Source organism: Vulpes vulpes, chromosome 6, assembly GCF_048418805.1.
Source record: "Vulpes vulpes isolate BD-2025 chromosome 6, VulVul3, whole genome shotgun sequence".
NCBI classification, from domain to species: domain Eukaryota; kingdom Metazoa; phylum Chordata; class Mammalia; order Carnivora; family Canidae; genus Vulpes; species Vulpes vulpes.
The window spans coordinates 7,104,967-7,120,284 of NC_132785.1; the positions used below are offsets into that span (position 1 = coordinate 7,104,967).

Below are 15,318 nucleotides of genomic sequence, written 5' to 3' on the forward strand. Positions count from 1 at the left end.
CAATGTAGTATAAAGTAATGGAAATAATAAGATAAAAAACCGTCGAGTAGCAAGAATTTGCTAAATGCTGCCATGTAATTTTTTAAGATTTTATTTATTCAGGAGAAACACACACACACAGAAGCAGAGACACAGGCAGAGGGAGAAGCAAGCTTCCTGCAAGGAGCCTGATGTGAGACTCAATCCTGGATCCTGGAATCACGCCCTTGAGCCGAAGGCAGATGCTCAACTGCTGAGTCACCCAGGTAACCTGATGCTGTCATAAATTATTTCATTTAGTCCTCACAGTTATTCTAATGAGTTAGGTACTACTATTATTTCTGTTTTATAAAGAATCTGAGGCCCTGCTTGGTAAGAATTTACCTAATAAATTAGTAAGTTGTACAACCTGAGTTCAAAGCTAGCTCTATCTTATTCTATGACCTAAATTGTTATCATGGTATAATAGAGATATAGAAACAATTGCACTAAAGAGAGGGAAGGATCATATCTAGCAAGAAAGATAAAAAAAAAAAAAGACTACTTAAAGAAGATGCCATCTGTGATAGAGTTGAAAGATTGGCTGGAATGTTGACATGGTAGGAATAGTATTTTAGGAGCATAAGTCTATCATTAGAACAGGGTTAATTGGAGTGGAGACAGACTACAAATAGACATCTATTAAGTAAGTGCCAGATACTGTTCTAGGTCTCTGCCCTCATAGAACTTACATTAATAAAAGGAGATAGAAAAGAAACAAGTGTATATAAAATACCAGTAGTGACAAATGCTATTAAGAAAGATGAGGCAGGACACCTGGGTGGATCAGTGATTGAGCTTTTGCCTTTGCCTCAGGGTGTGATCCTAGAGCCCTGGGATCGAGTCCCACATCGGGCTCCCCACATGGAGCCTGCTTCTCCCTCTGCCTGTGTCTCTGCCTCTCTCTGTGTGTCTCTCATGAATAAAGAAATAAAATCTTAAAAAAAAAAAAAAAGAAATATGAGGCAGAGTAAGAAAGTGGAGAATGAAGAAGGGGAGGTCAGGTCATGTTTTAAAGAAAATCAGGGGAAAAAAAAATAAAAAAAAAAATAAATAAATAAAAAAAAAATAAAGAAAATCAGGGAAGACTTCTCTACTAAGATACTATTTAGAAACGGTAAGCAGTGACTGGATTCCAATATAATTGAAAGATAGACCAATAAATTTTGCTAAAAGAATTACATGCAGCATATAAAAGTCAAGATTCTGGCTTGTCCTTTGGGTAAACAATTAGGGCAGAAGTCCAGGGCCACATACTTGGAAAATGTCTTACAGACATCTTGAAACATCAATAATGAGCTCTTGTTTATGATTATCTTGGGCAATTCTTGTTGAATTGCCATGGGCTCTACACTCTTCTAGAGACCTCTTTGCTAATGTCTCCAGGGTTTGGGGGCCTGAATAAGAAAAACCTGTAATTTATTGAAAGGAGGAGACTGAAGGAGGAGATTTAGTGATGGTGATGCAGTGAACAGAGATATCAAGAGTTCAGTGTGGAATATATTAAGTTGAAATTCCTGTAAAAATCTAAGTGAAGATATCACGTAGGCAATTTGGAATCAGTCTGGAGCTCAAGAAGGATGTTCAGGTTAGATATATAAATAGGATAAAACCTGTAAGTAGATTTTAAAGCTATGCAACTAGATGACATCACCTGAAGAATGACTATAGAGAACAGGCCTCAGGACTTAGCACTGGGACATTGACATAGATGAGAAAGCTGAGGAGGAACTAGCAAAGGAAACCCTAGACAGAGTCCATAATAACTAATGACTCACTATATATGTAGTATATATGCTAACATACTATGAAATATATATATATATATTCCCACACACTATTCTAAGCATGCTACATGTATTACTTTAGTTACTTAATTTTACATTACTTGCTACATATATATCTTTAATTCTTTAATTTTATATTACTTTAATTATTATGACAGCCCTGTGAGGTTTTGCAGATGAGGACCCTGATCAAAGAAGTTTAAAAACTTGCTCAAGATCATAACAGCTAAAAATCAGGAGAACCAAGATTCAAATAGAGTGCTATTTTCCTCCTAAACTCTCTCACTTAACCATTGTGTTTTAATTCTTGGAACTAATGATGAAATATCATTGCCATCCCTGTGAGATATTAGACAATTTGTTTTCAGGATCACCAGGTTATATGACAGGGGAATAAACAAAACTGAAAAATTATCAAAATTTATTATTTTTGTAGGCATAAAAGAGGTGAACCAGAAAGGGAGAAAGACAGTAGAATGTCAGGCAACAAAGGAAGGAAGAGTCAAGGAGTTCCTGAAGAAGGTAATGAACCAATCTCAAGAAATAAATAATTAAAAAATAAGCAGCAACAAAAAAGTAGTATGATAGAATAATTGTGTTAAAATATTTAGCCAAATAGAATAGAAGGAAGCCTTTAAATTTCTCCAGGAAGAAACTTACTTGGTGTTTAGAAAAGGCATAACAACCTGAAAATGCAGGCCTATAATGAAAATTCATCAACTATAATTGCTATATAGTTGTTATGGTAGCACTGTAATTATGCATATGTGTAAGTGGTCTGGGTAAAAAAAAAAATGAGGATAATCAAAATATTTATACTGTTCCACACAGGAACAGGTTTAACATTACAGTAGGGATTTCTAAATTGTGTTTGTTAAAGCTTTTGATTTCGGTTTTGTTTATAGTCAGGGAATATTACTAACCCTAAGTCTACTTTATTAATGAGAAACATCATATTTTTCATGACCTTGAGTGAAGAAATAATATCTTTCTTAGAATGTTTGCACTTAAATTTTTATTATGTACTTTATTCTTTTGTTCAGCTCTGGCTAACCAAGGCACATCTTCATTAACTGATGCAGTAGAACAAGTTGCAAAGCAACAACAATCACAAACATCAGAAATAGAAAAAAACAAAAAAGTTCTATTACATTTGCAGGTAATCCACCTTATATAGTCCTTTAAATGAGTTATTACTTTCTTCAAAACTATATTAAATTATTAACAGGAAAATTATTAAGGATACTTAATTTTGAGAGGCTTTTTGAAACTCCTGTTTTTCATGTTTACTCCCTAATTATTCTGTTATCCCAAAGTAAAGTCTATATAAGTAATTCAATTTCCTGGAACATTTTACACACCCAATATATAAAGATTCAGCAACGTCCTTACAACTGTAGTATGTGCATATAAAACCCAAGGTATCACCTAGAATTATTTTAAACTCACTTCTACTGATAGTTTTTCCTAAAATACTAAATTGAAGGAAGGTTAAGTTTTTAAGCCAATGTTTTTAAAGCCATGGCTTGTGAGTTATAGTTGTCAGTGTACATTTCAAGTTGATAGGAAACATTTTTGTGTTCCTTACATTTCATAATATATTCATAATTACTGCAGGGAATCTGGAAGCCATGCTTATTTTTTTGTATGCAGCACAATTAGATGTAACTATACTCTGTTAATGTAGCTAAAGAAGCAAAAATGGGAATGGTATCTTTACTATGTGCTTTGTAAAGGTTATTATTATATATATTATAGAAGTAACAAATAGGCTCTAGAGCCCAGCTGCCTAGTTTGAAAGAAGATTTGCTACTTTTGCTCCATGGTTTAATTTCTCTACCCTTCTTTTTTCATATTTGTAAAGTGGAGATAATTTATGACCTGCCTTCAAGGTTTTCATGAGGATTAAATGAATTAATATTTGTAAATATACGTAAAGTATCCTGCTGGGGCTCTGGTGGACAGTATAGAGCTGGATTTTTATGTTGACTTTAGGTATTAATGCATCAGCAGATATATGATAATAATTATTATACTATCATGGTAATATGGTTCTCTTATAAATATCTGCATTGCATTTATCACTTTTAGAAAAGAATACTTTTTTGCAAGAATATAATACAAAAATAATAATGTCTTAGCTTTTATAAAGACATTTTATGTAAAACTTCTGTCTTCAAGGAGTTTCACAGATGTTATTTCACTTATATTGAGGGCCTACTTTCTATTAAGCATTTTGCTATTGTCCTGACTTGTCTATTGAAGAGGTCAGAAAAAAATAATCATACTCAAGGTAGAAAAGTGAACAATAGGGGCATGAACACAGATTTAACACTGAAGGAGGAATGATCACAAAGTGATGTTTCAGTTGAGCTTAAAAGAAGACAGCTGGAGTTTACTTGAATAATTGGGTATCTAGGACAGGTTTAAGGGTTAGGGGATGAGGAGGATGGTATCCTAGACAAGATCCTGAGAAAATTCACAGAGGCCTGAAGTAGCATCTGGTACATTCATAGAACTACAGTTGATCCTTGAATAATGTGGGTGTTAGGGGCACCAACCTCTGACCCAATTAAACCCACATATAACTTTGTCTCCCCAAAAACTTAATTACTAATAGCCTACTATTGACTAGAATACTTACCAATAACATAACAGTCACTTAAGACATATTTTGTAAGTTATATGTATTATATACTATATTTTTATAATAAAGTAAGCTAGAGAAAAAAAAAATGTTAAGAAACCCACAAGGAAGAGAAAATAGATTTACAGTAACTGTACTATCTTTATATATATATATATATATATATATATATATATATATATATATATATATAAATTTGCCTATAAATGGACCCATGCAGTACAAATCTATGTTGCTCAAGGGTCAACTATATATGTAGTTTGTTGGCAGTATAGCATAAGGTATATTTTGAGAAGTGGTGGGAGATACATACTTTGATAAGAACCCTGGACGTTATTCTAAAGGTGATAGGAAGGTTTTGATGGGCCTTAAGCAAGAGAGCAAATGATTACATTTATATTTTGGAAAGAGAATTAAGCACAAAACAACACTTTTAATAATCTAACATTCACTCATGATAAAAACTCTAGCAGGAGTAGAACTTCCTTAATCTGAAAAAGGGTATATATATATCCCTTTATGAATCCCACAGCCAACTTCATACCGCATAGTGAAAGACTAAATGTTTCTCTCCTAAGATCAGGAACAAGGCAAGGAAATGTGGTCTTATCACTTCTATTCTTTCTATGGTACTAGTGGTTCAAGCAAGTGCAATCATGAAAGAAAAATAAATAAAAGGCATCCATATTGAAAGGAGGAAGTAAAACTGTTGTTATTCACAGAAGTAAGTACAACCACTTAGGAAACAGTTTAGTTTCTTAAAATATTAAAATATATTTACTATATAATCCAGCCATTCAACTTCTAGATATTTGTTTATCCAAGAGAAATGAAGGTATATACTTACTGGAAAACTGCATACAACCCAAATACCCATCAGAACAAAGTGTGGTATATCCATACAATAGAATGCTACTCAGTGATATATCAGCACTGATATATACAACAATGCAGATGTATCCAGAAATAATTATGCTGAATGAAATATGTGAGACTAAAAAAGTATATATTATAAAATTCTACTTATGTAAAATTCTTGAAAATGCAAGCTTTAGTGACAGACAGCAAATGAATGGTTGTCTGGGAATGGAGAGATGGAGAGGGAAGGATGGATTGCAAAGTAGCAGGAGGAAACTTGTGGGTAAGGGATATGGTTATTATCTTTATTGTGATATCTCATGAGCATAAAAGTAAGTCAAAACTCATCAATTGTAAAGCTTAAATATATGCAGTTCATGTAAATTCTACCTCAATAAATCTATAAACAAGGAGAAGGAGGAGAGGGAAAGAGGAAGGGGAGGAAAAAGAAGAAAGAGGAGGGGTAAAAGCAAGAGGAGGGGTTAGGCATGAGTAAGAAGTAGAGGAGGAGGAGGAAAACAATATCAATGAATTCCAGGGAAAGCATAGAAATGAATTGAAGAAGGAATTGACTAAAGCCAGGGAAAAATATTAATAGTCTATTACATTATTCCAGGAGAGAGAAGAGATGATGACCAAATCAGTAGAAATACCATCTTTCACCAGAATGATCAATAGTGTCAATAACCTGATCTAGCTGGCACTGGATATATCCCTGTGCTTCATTCATTCAATCATTTAATATTTATTGAGCATCTTCATTGTACCAAGTACTATTTTAAGTACTGAGAAGATAATGGTAAAGAAGATAGACAAAGTTACTGCACTCATGGGGCTGACTTTCTAATCAGGGGAGGCAGGCAATAAAGAAATAAACAAAAAAGGTAATTCCATTAATTGATGTGTTACAAAGGAAATGCAATAATGTGTAGAGAGTAACTCAAGGGGGAGGATAGATGGTTAATTTATATTTTAATTCAGGGAAAACTATTTGAAGAATAATAATAAAGCTGAATTGTAAAAGACAAAGACCCCAAAAGGTAATAACTAGAAGTAGAAAAGTCTTAATGTTGAGAGAAAAATTACAAATACCCTCAAGATGGGAAGGCACTGGGCATATTTAATAAACAGAAAAGAGGCTGGAAGAGGGGAGACTAAAACATGGAAGGGAAGGCACAATAAATTGTGACTAGAGGATATATGACCTTGTAAGCCACATTAAGTAATTTGAATTTCATTATTACCACAATAAGAAATCATTGGAAGGTCTTGAGCAGGGAAGTAATATGATATGACTATGTGCTAAAGATTCTTCAGTCTGATGTGTGGAACATGATTGTGGGAGAGGGGGAAAAACAGAAATAGGAAGACAAGGCAGGAATCAGGCCACACTACAAAAATTGGTCAGAAGTGAATTTGGGATTTTATTTTAAAGGCCCAACCATCAAGCTTTGCTAGTAAATAGGTTGTGTGGTAGGCGCTTAGATAAAGGGAAGAATCAAGATGACTTGTAGGTCTTGAGTATTAGGTGTAAAGTGGTGCAATTTATTGAAATCAGGAAGACTAGGGGAGGAACGTGTTGGGTGTATAGATTATTCTTTTCTGATCACATACAGTTTTAGATGTCTGTTGGGTATCCAAAGAGGAATGTCAAGTGGGCATTTGGAATATCAGAGCTGGAGATAAAAATTGAAGTTCATCTGCATGTTGTATTTTTCTCTCTCATCTCTGCCAGGAAAAGGATAGCTGGGTGTGTCTTTTTAATACACTGACCTATCCCAAAATTATATATTTATTTAAAGATAATGATGATGTTAGGTAGAAAAGAAAAAAAATGAATGGATGATGGTCTGCGGAGTTGTTTTGATGGGAGGATCTATAAAATTTTATAAACAGATAGTAAAGAGAAGGAAGGAATTAAGGCTGGTTCCCAAAGTAGTACCATTAATTAATTAGTTTGGGAAACTAGGGTTGTGGTAATTTGCATTTTTGGTCCCAATTCTTCATCTATATTTATGTCTATATGACTGTGTCTATATTTACACCCTTGCCACATATCATTACAGTGAGTGGGTACTTCTACCCCTTGACTGAATTTCATCATGTGGCTAGCTGAGATGTTAACAGATATTATAAATAGAAGCTTGAATAATCTCTTCCATAATTGAACTTCCATTCTTTTGCATCTGCTATCATCATGAGGACATGCCTAGCTTAGCCCACCATATTTAAGATACATATGAAGCAAAGCCAAGACACCTGAGCCAGCCTAGTCAGCCAAACCAAACCATCTAACTGCCAATCGACCCCAGACATTTGAGCAAATCTAACCAATGTCAACAGCTAGCCAATTCCAGTTGCTCCCATTCATGTGAGCAATAAACATTTATTGTTGTATGTTACTGAGTTTTTGTGGTTCTGACAACAGATAAGTAATGCAAGGAAGAACAGGACGGGAAGGGGAGTAGGATTAGTCTGATTTGGGGTACATGATGAATATGAGATTAGCCAGTGACACCTAGGTATAGGACTCAACAGCCACTTAGGTTCTGTGAATCATCGGCATATATGTAGCTCAAGATGTAAGTATGGATAAGATTACCCAAGGAGTATACATAGAATAAGCAGAGGAAATTATGATTGTGACCTGAAGAAGACCTGTATTTGAAGAACAATGGAGATTGAGAAGGAATGCCCAGACATCTGAGGAGAACCAGAGAAGAATGGTGGTGTGAAAAGTAGGTTTTAAAAAGGAGGTGCTGTGAGAAAGGCTGCCCCAGAGAGGTAAGGCAGACATCTTTATATACATTTACAAATAAGAAAGTAAGCTTTGGATAGGGCAATTAAGTTTGCTATGTATGATCATACCAACTAGTAAATGGCAGTAAGGGCCCTAGAGTCTAGATCTTTTGATTTTTACTAGGGCTTTATCATATTATCTTTCTTCAGTGTATACTTCTGATGTCCATAAATATATTATTTAAGTGGTTGTAAAGTAACTTTTACATATGAAATGTTACCACAAGTGATGAAACTTTAATATTTTAGATGAACATTAAAAAGTAAGAAACAGAGGGGCGTCTGGGTGGCTCAGTGGTTGAGTGTCTGCATTCGGCTCAGGGCGTGATCCTGGGGTCCTGGGATGAAGTCTGGTGTTGGCCTCCCCAGAGGGAGCTTGCTTCTCCTTCTATGTCTCTGCCTCTCTCTCTGTGTCTCTCATGAATAAATAAATAAAATCTAAAAAAAAAAGTAAGAAATCATTCTAGGCTACCTCTAACATTATAAAATAATTTTGTTACTTATTGAATGGTTACTTTTATTGTATATCAATTTTTCTATATATGATATGTTTTTGTTGTGATTTTACTACAGACTTATGGATCAAAACAATAACATTTTTATGTTGAATATCATGAGTTAGTACTAATAGTATTGAAATATTTTACAGAGTGAACTCCATGAGCTTAAAAACCAAATAGCATCTGTCTCTGCAGAAACTAAAGAAACAGAAAGGCAAATTTATCAGCAGGATGCTGCCATAGAGAATGCCAAACTTCAGTGTGGGAATCTGGAAACTCAAATCAAATCCTTACATACAGAAAATGTAAAGCTTAAATTTGACATAGAAGCAGCCCAGGAACACTTTGAGGAATATATGATAAAATATAATGAATATTATATAAAAATAAAAGCGCATAAAGATAGTTTGGTGGAGGTAGAAAGCAAATGGTCACTGATGACTGCACTCCATGAAAAACGAGAGCTTGTTAAAAAACTAAAAACAATGAAAGAGGGACTTATGCAAAATCTCCAAAATCCAGAAGGAAATCGCATAAAACAAGTACAGGTTTGAAATATCACTTATCAGAACTTTTTTTTCTATTACTCCTTTTTTGCAAGTACACTTATTAAGTGATGAATGTATCATTAACTTAATAAAATACCAATGATTGCCATAACTAGATTCAGAAATTATTTTCACAACTTTTAAAAACTTAAATATGTGAGTTATGTAACAACTACACCAGATGTACAAATGAATAAAGGAATTTCTCAAATCCCCTGTGGATTAATTAAAAAAATGTAGTCAAAATTGCAGTGAATAATTAATCCATTTGTTTTAGAAAGTGTGACTCACAAAAATGTTGAAGCCCTAGCTTTTTAAGCTAATGAATCCAATCAATTCAAATAAATTTTGTGTGCTTAATGCTGTTATACAAACAATATCAATTAATAATTGTACCTTAAGAATTTTTCTATTTTTAATATTATTTTTTGAAGACAGTGGGAGATATCCACTTAAATGGATATCTGTCATTTCTTGCTAGAGAATTTAAAAGTATCCTTCGTACTGTTGCTGGGCAATTGCTACTATGACTACTACCACTTTTCTCATGTCTTATTTACCTTTAGTTTTTATTTTAAGTTCTTATTTTTTTATTATTTTTTCTTTAAATTCAATTTAGTTAACATATACTATATTATTAATTGTTGCTAGGCAATGAACACTATGACTTTTAATATCTTATTTGCATTTAGTTTTAATTTTAAGTTTTTAAAACAAAGATTTATTTGGATAATAGTTCTTTATTCTTTGTATCAAAGTAATATTCTAATACTCTTTAACCAAAATTAAATGCGATGGCTAGATTTTTAAAAAAATTATAGAAATGCTGAAAATATTTAACTTATATTGACCATTCATTGTTTGACTTGTATATTTTAAACTTTATAAACATACAGGAAGACATTACAAAGCTAAAGGATACAATTATCACTGTAAAAGAATCTATCATTGAAAAAACTTATTTTCTTGAGGAAGAAAAAAAGACACATGAAAAATTAAGAAAAGAAATAGAGGTAAGACTTAATTATATGATTTCAAAGTTTTATGGTATCATCTCTTGAGCTTATACTATATAATTTCCATAGTTTACTCTCAATTTCTAAAATAGAGAACAGAAAGCTATAAAAAGTAGTAAAGTTAAATCATTAACAGATAGAGACAACTCCCTCATTCAGATACTTAAATATGTGAAATGTATTCAAATAAAACAAGTACTCATTTCTATTAAAATGTGGCCTAGAATTACTACAGTCTCATTCTACCAGCACCTTGGTTCTTGATTGATGGCCAGAAAGCTATCAAGGGCTATAAAGGGATATCAAGGGCTATCAAGTCAAAAAGGATAACTATTACTAAAGAGATATTAGAAACTCCTTAAAATAAAGAGACAATGGAAGTCATTAGTATTCTAAACTTCATATTTTCAATTGTTAAGAATCAAAAAACATATGCAAAACTGGAAGATTAAATTTGGGGTACCACTAGTAGACTTTTATGGTCATTATTGTTTAAAGGAATGGAGAACAAAAATGAAAAAGAATATGTTGTTGAGGGCAAATAATTTTCACTCTTAAGACATTAATTTGAAAACTAAAAGATGCGTTTGCTTGTGGCTAATTTGAAATAATAAAACAGCATCTGAGAAATTTGAAGATAAAAATTCTCATTTTTACAAAACATTTATCTAAGAAACATCATTACTTATATTTTTCTAGTAATTCAAATTTTTTTTTACCCTCTAGATAAAGATTTATTATAAAACTAAAAATAGTAAGAAACTATCAGTGGCATCAAAATAAAATTAAAATGATTAATGAAATAGAAAAAAGAATCCAGATATAATTCATTATAAATGGTACAAACAAAATAGGTTAGCCACATGGAAAAATAAACCAAATTTAAAAATAAAATTGTATTCCTATATTATAACACATGTATAATCACTTACAGGAAGATTAAAGACAATTTAGGAGAAAAACTTATCCACTTGTGTTAGAGAAGTATTTCTTTTAAAATATACACACACAAAAAAGTAATATTTAATCATGAACTGTATGTTTAAATATTACTTTTGACAAGATCATAAATTTCTAGATTATTAATAATAAAAGCACCATAACAATAGAGAATACAAGACTCTCATGCATGAGATCATATAGTATTTGTCTTTCTCTGATTGACCTATTTCACTTAGCGTTATACTCTCTAGATCCATCCATGTTGTTGCAAATGGCAAGATTTCATCTTTTTTATGTCTCAATAATACTCCATTGTGTGTGTGTGTATACATATATTTATATATAAACTTCTCTATCCTTTCATTTATCAATGGACACTTGGGCTGCTTCCATAATTTGGCTATTGTAAATAATGCTTTAATAAAATAGTGGTGCATATATCCTTTTGAATTATTGCTTTGAGTAGATACCCAATAATGGAATTACTAGATCATATATAGCAGTTCTATTTTTAATTTTTTGAGGAACCTCCCTATATTGTTTTCCACAGGGGCTATACCAGTTTTCATTCCCCCAACAATGCATGGGAGCTCCTTTTTCTCCACATCTTCTCTAACACTTATTTCTGTTGTTTTGCTTTTAGCCACTCTGACAGGTGACATCTCATTGTGGTTTTGATTTGCATTTCCCTGATGATTAGTGATGTCCCCAGAAGGAGCCAGTATCACTCCAAGGTGTTTGATTCTTGCTGTTTTCAAGATTTCCTCTGTCTTTAGTTTTCAGAAGTTTTACTGTGATGTGTTTTGGCATGAATTTCTTTGGATTTATCCCATTTAGATCCTCTTAGGTACTTGATTTTATAGGTTTATGTCTTTTGCCAAATTTGAGAATTTTCAGTTATTTTTTAAAAGATTTTATTTATTTATTCATGAGAGACACAGAAAAGCAGAGACATAGACAGAGGGAGAAGCAGGCTCCTTGCAGGGCCACCAATGTGGACTCGATCTCCAGACCCAGAATCACACCCTGAGCTAAAGGTAGATGCTCAACTACTGAGCTACCCAGGCATCCCAAGAATTTTCAGTTATTTATTTGAATACTTTTTCCAGTGCTGCCCCTTTTCTTTTTTCCTTCCAGAACTTTGATGACACAAATCATCTTTTTTATAATTCCACAGACCCCTCAGACTCTTCATTTCTTTTTTTCTGTCTCTCCTCTCTGTTGTTCAGATTGAGCAATTTACCATGTTCTGTCTTCCTTTCATTGATTCTTTTCTCAGTTCCTTTTATTCATATTGGTTATTGTATCTTTTCCACTTGGTTCTTTATATATTCCTTTGCTGAGACTTTATATATTTTTGTTTCAGGCATGCTTATTGAAGAATTCTTATGATGACTGCTTTAAAACGCTTGTCAGATAATTCTAACTTCTGTGTTTTCTTTGTATTAGCACATGTTGATTACTTCTTACTCAGTTTGATGAGTGATTTTCTATTGAAATATGGACATGCTGGGTATTACGTTTTAAGCCTCCGGATCATTGTTAGCTCCAGGTAGTGGTGAAAGTTCAGATTCTCCAGCCTGTCTCCATTGACACTCATGGAGGAAGGAGAGGATTACTGATACTGGTGGCCATAAGTGGTATTTCTTACTATCCACTAGGCCTCTACTGATAACCTTCTGGTTGGGACGGGCAGGGACAATCCAACTGAACTTCTTATGTGGCCTATATTGACAACAGGTGAACATGGCATTGTTACTACTGAGTAACAGTAGGTGGCGAAAGTCCTAACTCTCTACTAGGCCTTGTCTGACATTATGTGAGAAGCAGGAGGGATGCCTTGTTACCCTTAGATTGGAGTAGAAGTCCAGGATCCCCAAATGGGAGTCACTGATACCAGAGGGTGTGATTTGTTACTTTCCAGGGTAGATGAAAAGCCCTGGCTTCCCAATTAGCATCTTCTGACACCACCCCATCAGGAGTCTACTTGTCCCTCTCTCTCTGCTCGTCCCACCACACTCTCTTTCTCAAATAAATAAATAAAATCGTAAAAAAAAAAAAAAAAAAAGTAATGTACAATGAATCAAGAGGTAGAGCCATTGGATCATAAGGTAAGGTCCATGATCTTTCTAATTCTTAATGTGTTCTTCTAACAATTATCACCACCACCACCACAACTACTTCTACTACTACTACTACTACTACTACTACTACTACTATCTTAATTTATAATCAGTGCATACTGTTTCATGGATCTTTACCCTCTGCTCATGAGGCTGATTGAGTAAATATTAAATTTGGTCTTATTGGGACCCTCTAGGTTCATTATTAGCTCCTTTCAAATCCATGGCTTTAACTTAAGCTGAACATGCATGGGGATAAAATTCCAAGGAGCTAGAATGCTAGAATTTCAGCATCAGCCCACTACAGCATCTGCCAACTGCTCACTATTACCACACCTTATGAATAAAGACCACACTCAGAACTAAGACAAAACCAGACTAAGGACAAGGCCTAGACTCAAGAACAAAACTGAAATAGACACTCTAACAAAAATATAAAATAAGGTCTCACAAGATCAACATGCTCTACCAATCACTTACCTGATTATTTGAACAAAACTCAACACTTTGGAGGAAAATAATGGAGTCCAGAGTTTATAATATATATACAACATTAATAATGAAACATTCTTAGACATGTGAATAAATAGAATATTACCATAACAAAGAGAATAATCAAAACAGAATCACAGTTGACTCAGAAGTTGTTAGAAAAGGGCTGAACATTATGGTACATATGTTAAATATTCTATAGAAAAGTGGATAGTTGGATAAAGAGAGAGAATTTTAATCTTATAAGACAACCAAATGGAAATCTTAGAATTGAAAAAGTTGAAAGAAATTTATTGGGTGAAATTAACAGCAGGTTATACACAACAGAAGGCAAGATCTTTCTTGTACTTGAAGACATCAGTAGAAATCATCAAACATATAGAGAAAAATTTTAAAAATGAAGATATGAATAGAGCTTAAATAACCTGTGGGACCAGGTTAAGAAATGTGACATATTGGTAATTAAAGTCCCAGAAGGAGAGGAGAAAGAGAAAGGGAACAGAAAAAAATATTGGCCAAAATTCAGAAATATTGGCCAAAAATGTTCCAAACTTGACTAAAAAATAATGCATAGATTCAAGAAACTTAGCAAACTCTGAGTAGAAAAGAAAATCATAGTCAAGCTACTGAAAATCAAATATAAAGAAAAAAGCCTTAAAAGCAGCCAGGAAAAAAAAAGTCACATTAAATACATAAAAACAATGATGAAAATGATAATGGATTTTTAAAATAGACTTTATTTTCTGGAGCAGTTTTAGATTCATAGCAAAATTAAGCAGAAAGTATGGACAGTTCCGTTACCTCTTACTCCTGCCCACAGCCTCTCATATTACCAATATCCTTAACTAGAAACTGTGGACCTACATTGAAGCATCCTTATCACCCAGAGTCCATAGTTTACGTTAGGATTTACTGTTGTCATTGTACTTTTTATGGATTTTGACAAATGTAATGACATGTACCCATAATTTTTTAAAGATTTTATTCATTATTTTAGAGACAGAGAGGGCATGAGTGGGCAGGAGAGAGAGAGATGTGGGCTCCCTGCTGAGAAGGGAGCACGATGAGGGCTGGATCCCAGGACCCTGAGATCATGAGCTGAGCCAAAGGAAGACACTTAATCGACTGAACTACCTAGGCACCCCATGTACCCATAATTTTAGAATCATACAGAAGAATTTCCCTGCCCTAAAAATCCTCAGTGTCCTGCCTTTTCATCCTTCCCTCCCTACTAACCCCTGTCAACCACTGAGCTTTTTATTATCTCCATAATTTTGCTTTTTTACAAAATATCATGTAGTTGGAATCATACATTTTGTAGACTTTTTTTATATTAGCTTCTTTCACTTAGTAAAGTACACTTAAGGTTTCTCTATGTCTTTTCATGCCTTGATAGAAGTTTTGGGGTGTGCGTGTGTGTGTGCGCGCGCTCACTAAATAATATTCCCTTGTCTGGAAATACCACAGTTTATTTATCCATTCACCTACTAAAGGATATCTTGGTTGCTTCCAAGTTTTGACAATTATGGATAAAGCTTCTATAAACATCTGTGTATAGGTTTTTATATGGACATAAGTTTGCAACTCC

General features: G+C 33.5%; 1 protein-coding gene across 1 annotated transcript in view; it reads left to right on the top strand.

The window, feature by feature from the left end:
• The first annotated feature begins 87 nt into the window (after nt 1-87).
• Nucleotides 88-15,318, top strand: part of CCDC122 (coiled-coil domain containing 122) — a 27,996-nt gene continuing 12,765 nt past the window's right edge. The window contains exons 1-5 of the mRNA XM_026017251.2: nt 88-245; nt 2,242-2,327; nt 2,849-2,964; nt 8,759-9,157; nt 10,054-10,170. Coding sequence (XP_025873036.2) covers nt 2,282-2,327; nt 2,849-2,964; nt 8,759-9,157; nt 10,054-10,170 — 678 coding nt within the window. The 5' untranslated portion in view covers nt 88-245; nt 2,242-2,281. The remainder of the gene's footprint in view (nt 246-2,241; nt 2,328-2,848; nt 2,965-8,758; nt 9,158-10,053; nt 10,171-15,318) is intronic.